Source organism: Danio aesculapii, chromosome 25, assembly GCF_903798145.1.
Source record: "Danio aesculapii chromosome 25, fDanAes4.1, whole genome shotgun sequence".
NCBI lineage: Eukaryota > Metazoa > Chordata > Actinopteri > Cypriniformes > Danionidae > Danio > Danio aesculapii.
The window spans coordinates 1,646,976-1,667,869 of NC_079459.1; the positions used below are offsets into that span (position 1 = coordinate 1,646,976).

A 20,894-nucleotide genomic window follows, 5' to 3' on the forward strand; every position below is an offset into this window, starting at 1 on the left:
TATGCTGACTCACAGGCATCTGTAGCTCCGCCCTCTTTTAAAAAGAGCACAATCTCATTTGAATTTAAAGTGACAGTCACCAAAACACCACAATTAGTGTCAAAGCCTAAAAGTGTCAGTTTCAGAGAGTTATAAAACATTATTAGTGTGTATTTGAGTTGAAACCTCATGACCACACACTCTAGGAACATCAGAAACTTTGTTTACATCTTGTAAAAAGAGGCATAATAGGTCCCCTTTAAATTCAAACTGTCACTCCTGTGATATCCACCAATAGCAAACCACAACCGTGCAATCAGTTCTCCGTGAACAAAATGAAGCCCGTCTACATAATGGAGTGTGGGTGGGATCAACCTGTCACTCTTGACATCCACCGATAGCAAGCCACAACCGTCCAATCAGTTCTACATAAACAAATGAAGCCCCGCCTACATTTGTTGTTGTTGGTGTTTAATGGAGTGTGGGCGGGATCAAACTGTCACTCCTGTGAGATCCACCAATAGCAAACCACAACCGTCCAATCAGTTCTACATGAACAAAATGAAGCCCCGCCTACATTTGTTGTTGTTGGTGTTTAATGGAGTGTGGGCGGGATCAAACTGTCACTCCTGTGAGATCCACCAATAGCAAGCCACAACCGTCCAATCAGTTCTACATAAACAAAATGAAGCCCCGCCTACATTTGTTGTTGTTGGTGTTTAATGGAGTGTGGGCGGGATCAAACTGTCACTCCTGTGAGATCCACCAATAGCAAACCACAACCGTCCAATCAGTTCTCCATGAACAAAATGAAGCCCTGTCTACATATTGGAGTGTGGGTGGGATCAACCTGTCACTCCTGACATCCACCAATAGCAAGCCACAACCGTCCAATCAGTTCTACATAAACAAAATGAAGACCCGCCTACATTTGTTGTTGTTGGTGTTTACTGGAGTATGGGCGGGATCAAACTGTCACTCCTATGACATCCACCAATTGCAAACCACAACCGTCCAATCAGTTCTCCATGAACAAAATGAAGCCCCGCCTACATTTGTTGTTGGTGATTTAGAAAACACATTTTATGCCAACTTTAAAATGTTGCTATTGTTTTTAAAACGTTTTTGAGAGAAGTTTTGGTCACACTTTATTTTATGCTGCATTTTACGCTCACTGTTTACAACCCGTTTTGGCCTCAATAAGATCCTCTTTTGTTTTTATTTGGGTTTAGGTGTTGGGTAGGGGCGTCATGGTGGCGCAGTGGGTAGCACAATCGCCTCACAGCAAGAAGGTTGCTGGTTCGAGCCTCAGCTGGGTCTGTTGGCATTTCTATGTGGAGTTTGCATGTTAATAAAGGGACTAAGCCAAAAAGAAAATGAATGAATGAATGATGGGTAGGATTAGGGAAGTAGAATAATATTATGCAGAATATGTGCTTTATAAGTACTAATAAACAGCCAATATCTTAATTATAGACATGTAATAAGTCACTAGTTAATAGTGAGGATTTGTCCTTAAACTAAAGTGTTTCTGAAATATTGTATTGCTCACCAAGACAAAGTCAAATATACAATAAAACTGCAATAATTCTAATTGAAAAGAACTTTATATTTGTTTTTTGCATATACATTAATTTATTTATTTAACATTTAAATAAGATACAAGGAAGGAACTATAGGGAGATGAATAGGGGAGTATCATTCACTCCACCGGCATGGAACAGAAAACGCAAAGGTTTTGGAAAGCAATAAATGTCATTTATTGCTATGATTCAATGCTGAATTTACAGCATCATTGGCACATTACACATGTTTCTGACACCTACACACACACACACACACACACACACACATAATAATCATTATCATTATCATTTTCATCATGATTTACAGCCACAAGACACCCACGAAAATGCCATTCCGTGTATTCAACTATAGTTTACATGTCAAACATTTTTGCTAGGCATAATTACAGGAATCATTTGACATATTAAAAGACTCTGAATATTTAAGGATCTCAGTGCAGCCTCAAATTATAGTCAATTATTTGTCTTTTTAAATACGTATACCACTATGTTTTATTCATTTCTCAGCAAGAAGCTTTTAATCAGTTCAAATATAATAGAATTCAGTATGATTTACATTTTTTCTTTCATATGCTGTAATAAGCACAGGTCTAAATAATATTGTTTAATGTTTACATAAATGTATCTATTATATTGAATAAAAATGTAACATTACATACATATTTTGACATTTTATTTTAACATTTTATGTAAAACCAAGTAGTACTTGCGTTTAAAATACTTCTGTTTACTTTTTATTGCGCAATAGTATTTTTGATATGTCACCTGAATGCTTATTCTTTCTCTCTCCTTATGTAAAGTAGAAATATAACAGTAAATTTAACAGTAAAACAGTATTTGTAACAGTAGCATATCTCATTATGTAAAGCAAAAATATAACAGTAAGTTTAAGAGTGAAAAACACTACTATATAGTCTATACTACAATATCATAGACCATTTTGAGGGATGTAAATAAAAAACAATAGTCCCAACATTTATTTCCTCAACATTCTACACACAATCCCCCATAATGACAATGCGAAAACGTTTTTGAAATTGGTGCAAATTTATTAAAAATAAAAAAGCTGTAAAGTCACGTGTACATCAGTATTCACAGCCTTTGCTCAATACTCTGTTGATGCACCTTTGGCAGTGATTACAGCCTCAAGTCTTTTTGAATAGGATGCCTCAAGCTTGGCACACCTGTCTTGGAATTTTGGCCCATTCCTCTTTGCATTACCTCTCAAGCTCTATCAGGTTCGATGGGAAGCAACGGTGTACAGCCATTTTCAAATCTATCCAGAGGTGTTCAATAGGATTTAGGTCTGGGCTCTGGCTGGGCCACTCAAGGACATTCACCGAGCTGTTGTGAAGCCACTCTATTGATATTTTTGTGGTGTGCTTTGTATCATTGTCCTGCTGGAAGATTAACCGTCGCCCCAGTCTGAGGTCAAGAGCACTCTGAAGCAGGTTTTCATTCAGGATGTCTCTGTACATTGCTGCATTCATCTTTCCCTCTATCCTGACTAGTTTTCCAGTTCCTGCTGCTGAAAAACATCCCCACAGCATGATGCTGCCACCACCATGCTTCATTGTAGGGATGGTATTAGCCTGGTGATGAGCGCTGCTTGGTTTTCTCTAAACGTAACGCCTGGCATTCACTCCAAAGAGTTCAGTTTGAGTCTCATCAGAGCAGAGAGTTTAGTTTCTGATGGTCTGAGAGTCCTTCAGATGCCTTTTGGCAAATTCCAGGCGTAGACTGACTTCAGTCTTCAGTAATTTTTTACAATATATCTTTTATAATACAGTAACATTCTGCACAACTGTCCTACAGTAAAACACAGTTCATATTACAGGTAAATACTGTCTCATTTACAAAAATTGTTCATGTTTTGTAAAGCCTCTAGATCACCATATGCATCTCCACGGCCATCAGACAGAATGAAAGTTAGACTGTTTCTGTGTGTTTTCGGACAGCTGAGGCAGATCTGTCTCTCAGGACAGACACGAGTGCAGCTGGTCATAAAGTCACACGCGGTAAACTCCGTATAAAGGTGGAGGATTATTCACAGTCGACAGAAGATGATGCTCTTTTTTTAATTAGGCTTATTTTTAGCTTCAGTCTGACGGCAGGTATCGGCTCGTGTTTAGAGGAACATCCCCGGGCAGATGAACAGATGTTCAGAAACGGCATTATTACGCTTGTGATATGAATTGGCGAGACTGCTGAGTGTCTGTGTGAGTGTGTGTGTGTGTTAATGACACGCATGTGAGACAAATGAGCCAGTAATGTCTCAAGAGCTCCGCATTCATTATCTTCTGTGCGCTTTTGATTTCTTAATTTGCCGAATTAACAAAGCGGAGATGCGTTAAGGGTGTGCGATCCTCACAATGAAATGATCCCATGTGTCTTTTGGGATCTGTTTTTTAACGATGATGCATATTTTACAGAGTGTGTGTTTTGCTGCTGCTTCATGAATAAATAAGTGCGACACTGTGTACGCCCGTCTTTAAGGATGAATAATTGAATCGCTGGCTCAAACGATTCGTTCAGAAGCAGATTCATCCTTTGTTTTCGGAAGACAAATGTTAGGCCTCTTTTTTCTGACTGGCTTCTTGGACTCGCCTCCACTTTACATTTGAATTCACTATCAAGGACCACGCTACAACCGTTGCTTGAGAAACTTTATTACTAGTTGTAGGGAGAAGTAGATAATGGTTATGAAGATTGAGAAGAAAAGTATGGATGATCCTTGGACTGGCTGATCAGGGAGTCTTGTCCAGGGAGACTCAGAGTGGGGGCTTTGTCTCGTAGGTTAAGGTAGAACCTTTAGAAGACCCCCACCGATGCAGCCTGTGGAAGAAGAGAGGGATGTTAAGAGGTATGGGGAGGGGAGGGAGGTGTAGGGGATGGGTGGATGAGTTTTAGAGGGAATTTGGGTGGGAGGGAGAATCTGAGACAAACGGTTTAGAGTGGGTCCACTTCCTCTAAATAGTAGACGGAGGAGGCTGATTGGTTGAGGCGTGGTCCCGCTACTGAACTTTATTAATTCATAACTCCATAAGAATTAGATATACCACCTCTGGGAACTCTGCGAAATTTGATAAAATGTGAGATCCAGTCTTATTTTTCTTCTAAAACACCATAAAGACTAAGAGTGTTGTTTAATTTCGGAAGATTTGTACGTTTTTTCTCTCTCTTTACATCCATTGCTGTCTTTTTGTAGGTTATATATGTTTTGTATGTCGCCATTTTCTCTTGTTTCAAGCTCTTGTTTCATACATTTTGCACAGATTATTGTTTCATCATGGCTTTGTCGGTTTTTTCTGTCTGCAAAAATTATAATAATATATATATATATATAAAAAGAAGCAGATTCATTCTGGAAGAGAACCACCACAGTGCAAATTTGAGACACACACACATGTTCTGCTTAGTACGGTGGCCGGGAAGTGCAAAACAACATGTTTTTTTACAAAGCTCAAGACAAATTTACATTGTGGAAAACATTTTTATCAATCATAAGACACAATTACACAGGAAAAACGAGTTTACCAAGAACGAAACACGTTTACATTTTAGAATAAAAATTAACAAGGCACAAAACACTTTTACCAGTCTCGAAACACATTAACAATGACAGATTCCTTACGGAAAGGGAATGTACCACACACCGGAAGTTACCACTATGACTATAGTCTATCAGACGTTGGATTTTGGTTGCCATAACTGACAATAAATGTAAGAATAATAGAAAATTCAATAAATAAAAGAAAGTAAATGAATAAATAGAATAAATAATAGAAAATAAGCAATAAATAAAGGCATTAAATAAAAGAAAATGAATGAATGAATGAATGAAATTTGATGTCAATATTATGTTGGTTTGTTAAGTATAACAATAAGATGTTGGCTCAATGTTAGATTTTGGTCACTTTCCAGCACAACCTAAAATCAACCAAATATCAATGTCATTTGAAGTCATTATTGGACATCAAAATAACGTTTTCCTTAGACCAGGGGTCACCAAACTTGTTACTGGAGGGCCAGTGCCCTACAGATTTTAGCTCCAACTCTAATCAAACACACCTGAACGAGCTAATCAAGGTCTTACTAGGTATACTTGAAACACCCAGGCAGGTGTATTAAGGCAAGTTGGAGCTAAACTCTGCAGGGACACTGGCCCTCCAGGACCGAGATTGGTGACCCCTGCCTTAGACGCTGGCCAGACTTGAATTTTGGTCACCTGACATCACAACCTAACTCTAACCTAATATTAACATCTTATGCACACCTGTCAACCCTCGCGTTTTTCCCTCTCATAATTTCAATCTCCCTATATGCAACCCATGCCACTGAACCACCAGGGGATGCCCCTTGCTCTTAAATGTGAGTCTGTTCTGTCCTTTCATTTTATTAAGGCATTAAACACTTTGAAATCAGAATAAAAACGGCGGATTCCCTTCCTTTTCATTACAGGCGCTGTCACAATGCTCAAAACAGTTAGTTCATGTAGCGGTGCGTGACTGTCAGACGCGCTCCATAGTGATAAATAGATGCTGTTTCCCAAATGGATTCTGTACACGTGATTTGAAGCGGAGCGAAAGTGGACACTCTGGGTTTTAGGTTTGAACAGACATACATACATAATAATAATAACAACAATAATAACAACATCTAAAGATGTTGATCTTGGTGGGTTTTCTTTTTAAACAGCAGATTTTGTCTTAAATGAGCATAAAAACTTAGGAAAGCAATCATTATAGATCTGTGCATTTTTTAAAGTGACTTACAAGAGTTTCCACTTAGATATGCTTAGCGCTAATAGCAGGTTAGGCATGCTGTCCTGGGAGAGAACCCTGAGCTCGGAGATACTTGAGCCCAAGGCTCCCGCCCACTCAATAAGCCTATAAAGGAATCCGAGATCAGGTAGGTCTCGAGAGCTCTCCCTTTGAAAAGGGAGGAAAAGGAGGAGATGGGGTGGAAGGGGGGATTCTTCCAAACGAAGATAGAGCAGTAGGGAGAAAATGATCCATTTATAGTAAACTAGGATCACTCTGATTGGATTATTACTGATTACAAATGAGAAGCCAGGCGTGCTCAATCAGATAACATGCTGAGAGAGCACACAAGTGAGAGATTCATTCGCTGCTCTTTAATTCTAGTTTATTTGCAGCTTTTTCTAATGTATAATATTGTTTCTATCCTTTATAAATAATAATAATGATAATAATAAAACGTATTACTGACATTTCTATTTTTTTTTAATAAAAGAGCTCCAAATAAACCTATTTAGTAATTTAGGGATTTTAAATATTAGGGTATTTCTTATAATTAAGGGCAATATCCCTTATTTTCACATCCCAATGTTGACAGGTATGCTTATGACGTTGTGTGCCTGCTGGGAACTACCAACCTGAATTCACCAAGTAGGACATGCTCCTGGATTAACATCTATGCTGATCCTGGAACATCATTCCAATCAGCCAATCAGAATTAAGGGATACGTTTACCGTTTATGTTTAGTTTAAGCTTACGGTTAGGTTTATACACTTCTATATGAGTGTTATCCAACTATTATTCCTGATTTTGGGAGTAATTTACAGTTGAATACGGTGTAGCGTAAACTCAAATCACAAATGTGTGACATATCACATTTTCTTATTGAAATACATCTCTTATGTCTTTTTTCTGCTTTCCTTTGTGTGTAGTTTGCGTGCTGTACACTCAGACGGTGGCCAACAGGGAGTGGCGAGAGGTAACGTATTCCCTGAATGAGTGTTTTCAGAGCTGTTATTTTCATTCATGCTGCTCACGCGATGCCACTGAGTGTTTGGTTGTTTAGTTTGGCAGGACAGAAGTCATCGATAACACACTGAATCCAGACTTTGTGCATAAGTTCATCCTGGATTACTTCTTTGAAGAGAGGCAGAATTTACGCTTTGATCTGTGAGTATCATCAGCATGCTAATGTGTTTGTTTTGGGGATTATGGAAAACGTCTGATATAATAAAAAGAATAATCATATAAAAAAAAAACAGGAAACAAATGCAACACAGGCTCATTCTGAAAATGTAGCCCTATATACATTTCTGGAGACCGCAAATTATGTAGCCAGAGCTACGTATGGGGCTTTTCTTTTTCTGCATTGCTTTTGAAAAGACTGTTTCAAACACTATCGGTTGGGTTTAGGAAAGGGGGTGGGCGGGTCAGTCGTGCTTTTGAAGACACTACCGGTTGGGTTTAGGAAACGGGGTGGGCGGGTCAATCGGGCTTTTGAAGACACTACTGGTTGGGTTTAGAAAAGGGGTGGGCGGGTCAATCGTGCTTTTGAAGACACTACCGGTTGGGTTTAGGAAACGGGGTGGGCGGGTCAATCGGGCTTTTGAAGACACTACCGGTTGGGTTTAGAAAAGGGGTGGGCGGGTCAATCGTGCTTTTGAAGACACTACCGGTTGGGTTTAGGAAACGGGGTGGGCGGGTCAATCGTGCTTTTGAAGACACTACTGGTTGGGTTTAGAGAAGGGGGTGGGCGGGTCAATCGTGCTTTTGAAGACACTATTGGTTTGGTTTAGGGAAGAGGGTGGGCGGATCAGTCGTGTTTTTGAAGACACTATTGGTTTGGTTTAGGGAAGTGAGTGGGCGGGTCAGTCATGCTTTTGAAGACACTATTGGTTGGTTTTAGGGTAGTGGGTGGGTCAGTCATACTTTTGAAGATGCTATCCGCTGGGTTTAGGGTAGTTGGTGGGCGGGTCAGTCGTGCTTTTGAAAAAACTGTTGGTTGGGTTTAGGGTAGTGGGTGGGCGGGTCAATCGTGCTTTTAAGGACACTATTGGTTTGGTTTAGGGTAGTGGGTGGGCGGGTCGATCGTGCTTTTAAGGACACTATTAGTTTGGGTTAGGGTAGTGGGTGGGCAGGTCGATCGTGCTTTTAAGGACACTATTGGTTTGGGTTAGGGTAGTGGGTGGGCGGGTCAATCGTGCTTTTGAAGACACAATCGCTTGGGTTAAGGGAAGTGAGTGGGCGGGTCAGTCGTGCTTTTGAAGACACTACCGGTTGGGTTTAGGTAAGAGGGTGGGCGGGTCAATCGTGCTTTTGAAGACACTATTGGTTGGGTTTAGGGAAGAGGGTGGGCGGGTCAATCGTGCTTTTGAAGACACTGCCGGTTGGGTTTAGGGAAGAGGGTGGGCGGGTCAATCTTGCTTTTGAAGACACTATTGGTTTGGTTTAGGGTAGTGGGTGGGCAGGTCAGTCGTTCTTTTGAAGACACTATTGGTTGGGTTTAGGGAAGAGGGTGGGCGGGTCAGTCGTGCTTTTGAAGACACTACCGGTTGGGTTTAGGGAAGAGGGTGGGCGGGTCAATCTTGCTTTTGAAGACACTATTGGTTTGGTTTAGGGTAGTGGGTGGGCAGGTCAGTCGTTCTTTTGAAGACACTATTGGTTGGGTTTAGGGAAGAGGGTGGGCGGGTCAATCGTGCTTTTGAAGACACTATTGGTTTGGTTTAGGGTAGTGGGTGGGCGGGTCAGTCGTGCTTTTAAGGACACTATTGGTTTGGTTTAGGGAAGAGGGTGGGCGGGTCAGTCGTGCTTTTGTAGACACTATCCACTGGGTTTATGGTAGTTGGTGGGCGGGTCAATCTGGGGTCAAATCTTTTTCACTATGAATATAAACAAATCTTTTCATATAAATATGAATTTTTCTAATGTAAACATGACGTTATGAAGCAGAAGGACTCAAATATGATGTTATGGTTGAACAAACTCCAATAGACTTTTTTTGCACTACACAATAATTTATCTTTACATTCTTTACACACTTTATTTTGAATCTGCGTCACACAGAAAAACAAAAAGGTTTATTTTTAAAGCGTAGTACAGTGGTGCATGAGATCACTGTCTGTTCGTTTGTTTGTTTTCAAAATCTGTGTAATTTTATGTGTCAATAATTAAAAACAGCGCACCTATTTACATATTTGATGAACTCCATGTTCAATTAGACATATTCATGAAGTGCTGCTTTCCCAAGATACATAGGAGACCTTTTAATGCAGTTGTGTATGATTTCACTCACACACACACACACACACAGCCTGCAGGGTTTTGGCTTGCTTCCGCTCAGTGAAGCACATTTTATACAGCAGTATCCCAGAAATTACATTTATGCATTATTCACCTCCATCACACACACACACACACACGCACACACACGCACACACACACACACACACACACACACACACATGCGCACAGTCAAACAAACACTGCAGCTCTATACGTACAGTACATCACCATTACAAATCACCTGGGGACACACGCACACATTATACATGAGTGTTTAACGTCTACACATGGGCTGAATAGAACATCAATTACGTGTGTGTGTGTGTGTGTGTGTGTGGCTGGTTGTGCAATCATCTCCCTGTCCTGATATCATTGTATTCAGGATGTGACATTTTGATGGATATGTCACATCCATCAGAGTGTTTGTGTGCGTATGTGCGTGTGTGTGTGCATGCATGCTTGTGTGAGTGTATGTGTGTGTGTTCACCTGACAGTTTTACACCTGGTCCCTTCTCCGAGCTCTGGCTCTCTGTATATATAAATACTAACTTGAGAATCCTATCTCATCTGTTTGGTAACCATGGAGATATCTAGTAGAGATTGTCAGATCTTCTTTTTTTGAGGAGGGATATGCTAATACTGCTCTAAAATGAATGACTATTTTTACCAAGTGGATGAAAAAAACATTAGAAAAAGTCCCTAGACCTACATCAGTGGAGAAACACGAGCCATTATATGAAAATCTCAGTGGTTTTAGCATGCAGCAATTATGCAGAGCACCAAAAAAATCATCCAGAATCCTTTGCAGCAATTAAGCAAAAACCCTAGAAGCCATTTAAAATCATTGGAAAACCATCTGTGAACATCATAAAGACTTGGAAGACCATTGCAACCACACAACAACATTCTGGCCAACAACTAGAAACCCTTTGCGACCATCTAGCAATGTCCTAGCAACTACCCAGAACAGATGTGCCAGAACATCCTAGAAACCATCTATAATCTCATCACAACCATTTAACAACATCTAAGCAATCTTGTAGAACAGCTTTGCAATCATCATCCATCATCTTAGCAACCATAATTAATTTGAAATAATTTAAGAAATGCCTACCAACCATCTAGTATTATTTGTGACCATCTAGCAATATCCTAGCAAAGTCTCAGTAACCATCTAGATCTCATTTTCAACCATCCAGTACTATCTAGAATCTGACTGCAACCATTAATCAACATCCTAGCGACCACATGGAACATGTTTACATATTTCCATATAGCAAAAGCCTAGTAACCATCTATTACCCCTATAACAACCTAACAACCATCTATAATTGCAAAGCAGTTTTTAGCACTGTCCTAGCAACCAATAAGAACCCCTGTGCAACCATTAATCAACGTCCCATCAACCACATAGAACCTGTTCACAATAATGTAGCAAAATCCTTTCCAGAACCATTTATAACCATCTAGCAACGTCCAACAACCATCTAGAGCCCCTTCACAGCCATTTAGAAACAACCTAACAACCATTTATAATCACAAAGAAGTCATTTAGCAACATCCTAGCAACCATCTTAAACCGAATCGCAACATTCTAGAATTTAGAATCTTTATGCAATCATCTAGCAAAATCCTAGCAACCATACAGAACTCTTCTGCAACTATTAACTAACATCATATCAACCATATAAAACCTGTTCACAATCTTCTAGCAAAATCCTAGCAACCATCTAGAATTATTTGTTTGCATCTAGCAACATGCTAGCAACAATCGACCAAATCTCAACCATCTAGATCCCCTCTTCAACCATCCAGTAATAAACTAAGAACCATCTAGAATCTGACTGCAACCGTTAATCAACACCCTAGCGGCCAAATAGAACCTGTTTGCATATTTGTGTATAGCAAAAGCCTAGCAACCATCCAGAACCCCTTTTGCAGCCATTTAGCAGCAAACTTAACAGCCATCTATAATCGCAAAGCATTCATTTAGCAATGCCCTAGCAACCATCAAGAACCCCACTGCAACCATTAAACAACATCCTAGCAACCACATAGAACCTGTTTACAATAATTTAGTAAAAGCCTAGCAACCATCTAGAATTTAGAACCCCCTGTCAGGCATTTATCAGCAACCTAACAACCATCTATTATCCCAAAGTAGTCATCTAGCAATGCGCTAGCAACCATCTAGAATTACACTGCAACCATTAATCAACATCCAAGCAACCATATAGAACCTGTTTTCAACCATTAAGTAAAAACCTAGCAACCATCTAAAATCTACAACCCCTTTTCAGCCATTTAGCAGCAACCTAACAACCATCTATAATCGCAAAGCATTCATTTAGCAATGCCCTAGCAACCATCAAGATCCCCACTGCAACCATTAATCAAAGTCCTACAAAACATATAGAACTTGTTCACAATCATGTAATCCTAGCAACCATCTGGAATTCATCTACCATCTAGCAACATCCTAGCAACAATCTAGCAAAATCTTAGCTATCAACTAGAACTTCTTTGCAACCATCCAGCAACAACCTAATAACCATCTATAATAGCAAAGCAGTCATTTAGCAAAATCCTAGCAACCATCTTAGACCCAATCGCAACAATCGTCTGCATGTCTACTGTAATGTTAATGTTGTTTATGTGTGTTTACATCAATGTATATGAGCACTGTAAATACAAAGTATAGTTTTGTGCAACTGGCAACCACAGGAGGCTAATATATATCCCTTTTTGTTGACATTAGTATAGAGCAGTGCACTGTGCTATTTATGTTACTAGGCAACCACTTTATGAATGTTCTTCATGCTGGAGTGCGTGACATCAGGTTTTCAATTTCATTCATATGGAAGATTAGCATCAACACTTACGCAGAGTTCGCAACCTGCGCTAGTGACGACATGATGACCTGTGCGTATGTAGTAGTGCTGTCCCAAATATTACTTACGGATGAGCGATACATAATTGTTTGCTATACACCGGTAAAAATTCTTCCCGCGATAAAAAAATGTGACTAATTGTGATAATAACGATAAAATGTGTTATTGTTTATTACAATGTGAAATTTACGAGTGTCATTTATGTGACCCGACGTGGTTTAATATAATAGTATGAAGAATAAATCATAGTATTTTATAGTATTCTATACAGTACATTTACGCGATAAAGGCTAGGTCAATTAGCATGGCGTTATTAATATATTTTATGCCTATAAAATACCCAGAAGAACTCAAAAGAATACAAATAATACATATAATGCCACAAAGCGTCTTTTTATTCAATGTATATGCGGAAAATGAAGGTGTGCGAGGGCGCCATCTAGTGCACAGTATGAATGAAACAGAACATTAAACATATATGAAAATTAATACTATTCTCGAACGATACAGGATTTTTTTGACTCTCTGTTGATACTTAATATCGCGATAAATACCTAGAAAATATCATGATATAATTCTAAGTCCATATCGCCCCTAATAATTCTAAAGAGGTATAAAATAGAATTGGTATTGGGCCTTAGTATCTACAAACACTAGCAAAAGAAGGTGTCAGGATAGATGAAGGAACTGTAAGATCAAGAAACTGCACTCTTTACCTTTAAGTCATGTCTTTTTTTCTGTGCGGCGCTTACTCTAGGAGCTAAAATAAGTCGCCTCCTCTGTTTACTTCTGAATGAACACGCGCCCGCGGCTTAAACCAAGCCTCGGTGGGTGGCACCAACCTACATGTTTGAAGAAAAATCTGTCATGTTGGGATACATGTTATTTTCCTCTCAGCGTGAATCTACACTCTTGGCTGCCTCTCTTTTCTGTTTTTTGTCTGCGCGTCTCTTTCTTCCTCCTGCTGTAGGAAAGGAGCAGCGTCAGCACGGATATTTCCAGCTTCTACCTGACCAAACATTCATGCTCAAATCTCCTCAGGAATAAGAGGGCTAACTTTATTCTAACAATCTCTAACATAACATGCGCACAGTATACAGTCTGCAGGGCTTTGATTTGGACTCTTTCTATCATGTAAAGGTGACTATTGCAAAAAATAAAGCATAAAACAATTTGCTGTTAAATGATTAATTGCATGCAAAATATTGAACATTCACAGTGGGGAAAATACACCTACCGGCCACTTTATTAGGTACACCTGTCCAACTGCTTGTTAACGCAAGTCAGCCAATCACATGGCAACAACTCAATGCATTTAGGCATGTAGACATGGTCAAGACGATCTGCTGCAGTTCAAAGTGAGCATCAGAATGGGGAAGAAAGGGGATTTAAGTGACTTTGAACTTGGCATGGTTGATGGTGCCAGACGGGCTGGTCTGAGTATTTCAGAAACTGCTGATCTACTGGGATTTTCAAGCACAACCATCTCTAGGGTTTACAGAGAATGAAGGAAATATCCAGTGAGCAGCAGTTCTGTGGGTGCAAATGCCTTGTTGATGCCAGAGGTCAGAGGAGAATGGCCAGGCTGGTTCCAGCTGATAGAAAGGCAACAGTCTCTCAAATAAGCACTCGTTACAAGCGAGGTCTGCAGAAGAGCATCTCTGAACACACAACACGTCCAACCTTGAGGCGGATGGGCTACAGCAGCAGAAGACACCACCGGGTGCCGCTCCTGTCAGCTAAGAACAGGAAACTGAGGCTACAATTCACACAGGCTCACCAAAACTGGACTATAGAAGATTGGAGAAACGTTGCCTGGTCTGATGAGTCTCCATTTCTGCTGCCACATTCGGATGCTCGGCTCAGACTTTGGCATCAACAACATGAAAGCATGGATCCATCCTGCCTTGTATCAGCGGTTTGGGCTGGTGGTGGTGGTGTAATGGTGTGGGGGAGATTTTCTTGGCACACTTTGGGTCCATTAGTACCAATTGAGCATCATGCCTACCTAACAGCCTACCTGAGTATTGTTGCTCACCATGTCCATCCCCTTATGACCACAGTGTCTCCATCTTCTGATGGCTACTTCCAGCAGGATAACGCACCATGTCATAAAGCGTGAATCATCTCAGAGTTCACTGTACTCAAATGGCCTCCACAGTCACTAGATCTCAATCCAATAGAGCACCTTTGGGATGTGAACGGGAGATTGGCATCATGGATGTGCAGCTGACAAATCTGCAGCAACTGCGTGATGCTATCATGTCAATATGGAGCAAAATCTCTGAGGAATATTTCCAGTAGCCTGTTGACTCTATGAAGGATGAAGGCAGTTCTGAAGGCAAAAGGGGGTCCAACCCGGTACTAGTAAGGTGTACCTAATAAAGTGGCCACCTAATATTGTGTATATACACAATATTTTTACACAGTGAGTACACACGCATTATGTAAATGTGTTATTTTGGATGTGATTAATCAGGATTAATCGTTTCACGGCATTTATAAAAAACCTGTGACTTTGGTATGATGGATCTGTAGGTTTTGTCAATTTTAGTGAATTGTTTTCTGTTTGGTGGCACATCTTACAAATCGATTTATGAACTTTCTCCTCTTTTATTTCCAGATACGACCTTGACTCGAAGAGTGAAAACCTGTCCAAACATGTGAGTGTGTTCTTGTACATTTGTGTTTGTGCGAGCCGAGCTCCAGGACTCGTGCGGTGTGTGTTGTATTGATGTGCGTGGCCCCGGCCGGCTCCTGCCTTGACCCTCATCATGGGCATTTTATCCTGATTTATCCAAGCGTTTTGTGAGGTCTGAAGCGCGGGTCACTGTGTATCCCAGAATGCACCTGCGGGATTGACGCTCAGAGATGCTGAGCACACACACTCTCTCAGGAGAACGTCTGCTTATGTTTTAGTCTTGCTTTTCCATCTGCAAACCTTTCGGCCACAATTTTATTCAAGTTTATCTAGATTTAAAGATGATTCCTGTGCGTATATTTGTTTTGCAGACATGTTTTTGTTTCAGACGATGATTTTATTTGATTTTTTGGTTTATTTCCACACATTAGTCATAGTAAAACTGTCTTATTTATGATATTGCTTTGTCTTTTTCTCATCCCAAGACAAAACTTTGAATTTGTAGCATACAATAAGTAATAATTATACAGTTGAAGTCTGAATTATTAGCCCCCCTGTTTATTTTCCCCCAATTTCTGTTTAACAGAGAATATTTTATTCAACACATTACTAAATATAATAGTTTTAATAACTCATCTCTAATAACTGATTTATTTTCTCTTTGTCATGATGACAGTAAATAATATTAGACTAGATATTCTTTAAGACACTAGTATTCAGCTTAAAGTGACATTTAAAGGCTTAACTAGGTTAATTAGGCAGGTAATTAGGCAAGTTATTGTATATCAATGTTTTTTCTGCAGACAATCGAAAAAATATATAGCTTAAAGCAGGGGTTTTCAAACCTTTAGGACACACACTCCCTCAAATTTGTCCAATTTCATTCGCGCCTCCCTGTACCTCTATGATTTTAATACGATTAAGACAAAACTCTGATTAATAGTCACCATGTAAACAGCGATTTTTGATGACCTTAATCTGACTAAAGTCATAACTGAACTGAACAGAAATGGAATGAAGACGTGTGGAGTCTGCAGATATTAGCGGCATTATTGAAGTAAACACCGAAATCTATTACCGTCATGTAGGACTTTTCGCCGCATTTTGCGTCAAGATCTACACAAATGGCTGTCAGTAAAGGACCGCAGACACACACATCACGAAATGCGGAAGTTTTGTTTACTTTCCATTCGGCATGCAGTATCAAATTCCATTAAAACAACACTCTTCCAGTAGTCCGTACTCCATCTTCGTATCGAATACCACAGTTTGAACAATGAAATGTTCATGAATAAAAGTGAAGCTGCCAAACTGCAGTTAAAGTCGAACGATTAAAGATGAAACACCCAAAATTACATGAGCCTCTGCTGGAAACGTGGAAAGCCTGGTGACGCAACATTCAAAAAGCACTTCACCTAACACCTTAATTATATTATTGTCTTATTCAGATTAAGGCAAATAACTATTACTGATGTCCATGTAAGCGTAGTCAGTAGTGTCTTCAAAGTAAGTGAAAGATCCAGAAGGGCATCCTGCTGATTTGATTCAGAAGGGCACTTTTTTGTCAGACAGCTCACCGGTTTGACTTTTGTTCACCGTCATTCATTTAAAACAGCACCCGGTCCATCTTATTTGTATTTATTTTACTCGAATGCATTAACTCTACAGGTGCCTGATAGTTAGCTGTGGAACTAACGTTAATTAGATTCACTCTAGTGCAGCGGTTCCCAACAGGGGGGTCCCGGCCCACAAGGGGGCCTCAGCGAGCTCTGTGAGGGGTCGCGTCATATTAAAAAAAAATGTTAACAGTGGTCAATTAGGAGAACGATCATGTTGCCTGTTCATTTATCCCCTGACTGACCAAAAATTTGACAAATTTGTAATTCGTCCACAAAAACGACTCACTGATTCACCTTCTGCAGCTAATACTAATGACCCAAGCATACTGGACCCAGGTGAGGAAGCTCCAAACATTCTGGGTCCATTTTCTCGAAGCAAAGAGTCCTTGACTAAGCCATCTGTGCCAAAGTTCTTGCTAACAAATGCATGAGACCGTCCAAATTAATATGACATTTGCAGACCACTCATCCCCAATACCCAATACTAGGGCTAAAGCCTGATTTATACTTTCACCTGGCGCCGCATTGCGCACCTCTGTTGACTGCGTGCGCACCTCACGAAACGGACGAGGCTTTTGAACTTGACGCGTTCGTCATTGTGATATTCCTTAAAACGACAGGGGGCGGTCAAAAGAAACTGATCGTAAAATCAGACGGATAAACAGAGATGTAGAAATTTTGCAGAACTACGTCATATCATTAATATCGTTCTATTTTTATTATTTTTATTAATTATTTTAATGATTATAAAGAAGTTTGATGCATCACCTGCTTTCATATCTCGTACAGGTATACCTATTAATGTTCATTAAAATATTAATGACAGCAGAACATGGGTTGGGGCAGCGTGGTGGCGCAGTGGGAAGCGCTGTCACCTCACAGCAAGAAGGTCGCTGGTTCGAGCCTCGGCTGGGTCAGTTGGCATTTCTGTGTGGAGTTTGCATGTTCTGCTCTGATGCTGTTGGTTGTGCACCTTTTTTACCAACCAAGTTTGTGGACGCCATTATAACGACACAGATCACTCTGCCTATTCATGCCAGAGTCCTGTGGAAACAGTGATTGACAGGTGGTTATTTGTGCGTAACTTATCTTTATTTATTTATGATTTGGTTATGGGTAAAACTAAGACCATCCGGGTCAGGTAGTTGAAACGGTAGACTATAAATAATTAATTCGCTATGATTTAATTAATTATTCATAAATAATTTTATGTTTTAAATATGAATATTCAATTGCTTGTTTGAAATGTGAAATGTGGATGGGAGAGAATGAAACTTGAGTCTGATTTGATCCTTTTTTCATCCTCATTTACTGCATATTCTTGATCTTATTTGGAATTAGGAACTTGCTAATGTAAAAAATATATATATTTAAGATATTAGAGTTACATTAGCCGTAAATATAATAGCAAACTTGTCATGATAAATAATAATCTATTTTGATTTCATGAATGTGGACTGAGATATTTATCATGAGATGCATTTTCTTGCGCTGAAATGCCCAGAAATGATGAAGCGTGAATAATGTGTGTGTGTGTGTGTGTGTGTGTGTGTGTGTGTGTGTGTGTGTGTGTGTGTGTGTGTGTGTGTGTGTGTGTGCAGGATTTCCTGGGTCAGATGTACTGTACTCTGGGTGAGGTGGTCGGGTCTCCAGGCAGTCGCATGGAAAGATCACTCATGTAAGTTATTTTAGATTTCAGCGCCACACGCTTCTGAAACACAGCATTTTAGTTCTACTTATTATTATTATCAGCCGATGGCCGATCACGATGCTGAGCCGGCATTTCAATCCTCCGCCCGACCCCTTCGCAGCAGCAACCCGCTCGCTAAAAATACACACTGAGGCCCCATTTACACTAATACATCTTAGTTTTTAAGTGAAGTTTCATAAACTAATTTCGAGAGGAGCACGTGATATGATTGAGCACGTCTGGCCGCTCATCTATAATCAGTAATAATCTAATCAGAGTGATCCTAGTTTACTATAAATGGATCATTTTCTCCACCCCATCTCCTCCTTTTCCTCCCTTTTCTAAAGGGGGAGCTCTCGAGACCTACCTGATCTCGGATCTCCTGATATGCTTATCGACCGGGTGGGAGCCCTGGGCTCAAATATCTCCGAGCTCAGGGTTCTCTCCCGGGACAGCATGCCAAACCTGCTTTAAACACCAAGCATATCTAAGTGGGAACTCTTGAAATTACATTTAGAACGAAAACGATCCACGTCCACACTGGCGTTTCATCTAGCATTTCTGAACAGCCCTCCATCCACACGATATCACTGTAAACGCACATCATGTGACCACACACACACTCTGTCATGCGCTTCAGCAGTATATGCGCATGTCTGAGCTCCAGCAGTCAGCGGGTGCTTTGAGCACAAAACCCCAGAGAGCAGTGCACGTCGGACAGTTTATCAAGGATGTACCGCTGGATGTCATCTCACTAAAGTCGTTAAAGGTGATATTTAATTAATCTTGTCTCTATCTAACGACTCTTCTGTCTTTTGAATCTATCAGGTAATGTCTCACAGTGTCACTACACTGCTTTAAACTTTCGCTTTCACACTTGTAGTTAGTAACGTTAGTGAAAACCTCAGATACTGTTGGTTGGTTCCTGTTGGTTGTGCACCTTTTTACCTACCAAGATTGTGGACGCCATTATAACGACACAGATCACTCTGCTTATTCATGCCAGAGTCCTGCGGAAACAGTGATTGACAGGTGGTCATTTGTGCGTAACTTATCTTTATTTATTTATGATTTGGTTATGGGTAAAACTAAGACCACGTGGGTCAGGTAGTTGAAACGGTAGGCTACAAATAATTCATTTGTTATGAATTAATTAATTATTCATAAATAAATAATTCACTGCCACCTACCACGACGATGCCATCGTCCATCGCGATGTTTCACATTAGACATCGTACGATGCCAAATTGGTTGACATCGCCCAATCCTAGTATAAAGTTGAAACCTGATGAGAATAAATGACTCAAAGGTTGTCGAACATCAGTAAAGAACCACTGAGAGACTTTTTTCCCAATGTAATGCAAGTAAACGCTTATTTTAGCCATATATTAAAAGAAGGAAATGCTGTGTGCTTTCTCTTTGAGAGGATGAGACATCTTGCTCATGAAGTTAATAATAGCTGACTGTTTTTTGAAACATTAGCATCTGCTGCCAACACAAACATGTCCAAAGGTGGATCAGGATGGAGGTCTTAAAGTTTAAAAAATGTGATTATATTAAAAATGAGTGAAAACCTGATGTCAAACGAATGCCGAAAGATTTAAAGTGATAATGGGTCTTTTATTGTCATCAAATATATATTAATTATTGATATAAATGTGTCGTGCAAGATTTTTGGACTTATTTACATTTACATTTATTGAAGGATTTTCGTGGGATGCCTCCAAATGTTAGTCCTTCGAGGATTCGGTTTCACTCGCTATGAGAAGGAAGATTTTATTTTATTTTTTAGCTCTTACTGTTCATTAAGCTGGTAATGTGAATCATTGAATCAGTCCTGCGGTGCGACGCCCACACCAAACACTGATCTTCAGCTTTAATGAGCATTAAATGAGCTGTTCTCATCTGACTGGAACTGACTGCGTCAAAATCGCTCAATAATATCCAAATCAAAACGGCATACTTTTAATTGTATTCCAATTATTGTTATTATTTCTCAAATTAATTGCAATACTGCATTGAATATCCGATTTAGAGTATTCACAACTATTTCAAATGAAATGGAGACATTAATAGCATACGCCATACATGCATCATACAACATTATTCAGTATATGTTCCATATGCTAATGCATTCCATTGTAAAGTCCCTTTCTCTGAGCTCTGTGTTTATGTTTGGCTGTATATATAATGTGTGTGTATGTATGAAAGCACTGCTGACACATTGAGCGGTAATATGGAGTGATGAGTGTTATGTAAGCAGAGCTGCTACACTCATTCATTCGCTCAGAGCTCGCTCAACATACATCTATTCATGCGCTGCAGTCGCAAATTATACATTTAGAAGCATTTACGGCCATAAGCTACAGTGAATCGCTCATGCAACTTTCATTCGTGATCATTTCTGACACGCAGTTCATCTCTGTTTGATATATGAACCAATGT

The 20,894-nt window shown here is 39.8% G+C and overlaps 1 protein-coding gene across 3 annotated transcripts in view; it reads left to right on the forward strand.

Annotated features, from left to right (window-relative positions):
- cpne8 (copine VIII) overlaps window positions 1-20,894 on the forward strand; it is an 81,366-nt gene that overhangs the window by 19,040 nt on the left and 41,432 nt on the right. Inside the window, exons 3-7 of one of the 3 annotated variants that reach the window (XM_056451794.1) lie at window positions 7,259-7,305; window positions 7,393-7,496; window positions 15,123-15,162; window positions 17,646-17,648; window positions 18,361-18,437. In XM_056451794.1, coding sequence (XP_056307769.1) covers window positions 7,259-7,305; window positions 7,393-7,496; window positions 15,123-15,162; window positions 17,646-17,648; window positions 18,361-18,437 — 271 coding nt within the window. Of the gene's footprint in view, window positions 1-7,258; window positions 7,306-7,392; window positions 7,497-15,122; window positions 15,169-17,645; window positions 17,649-18,360; window positions 18,438-20,894 lie in introns of all 3 variants that reach the window. The other 2 variants (XM_056451792.1, XM_056451793.1) reach the window with 2 other exon arrangements.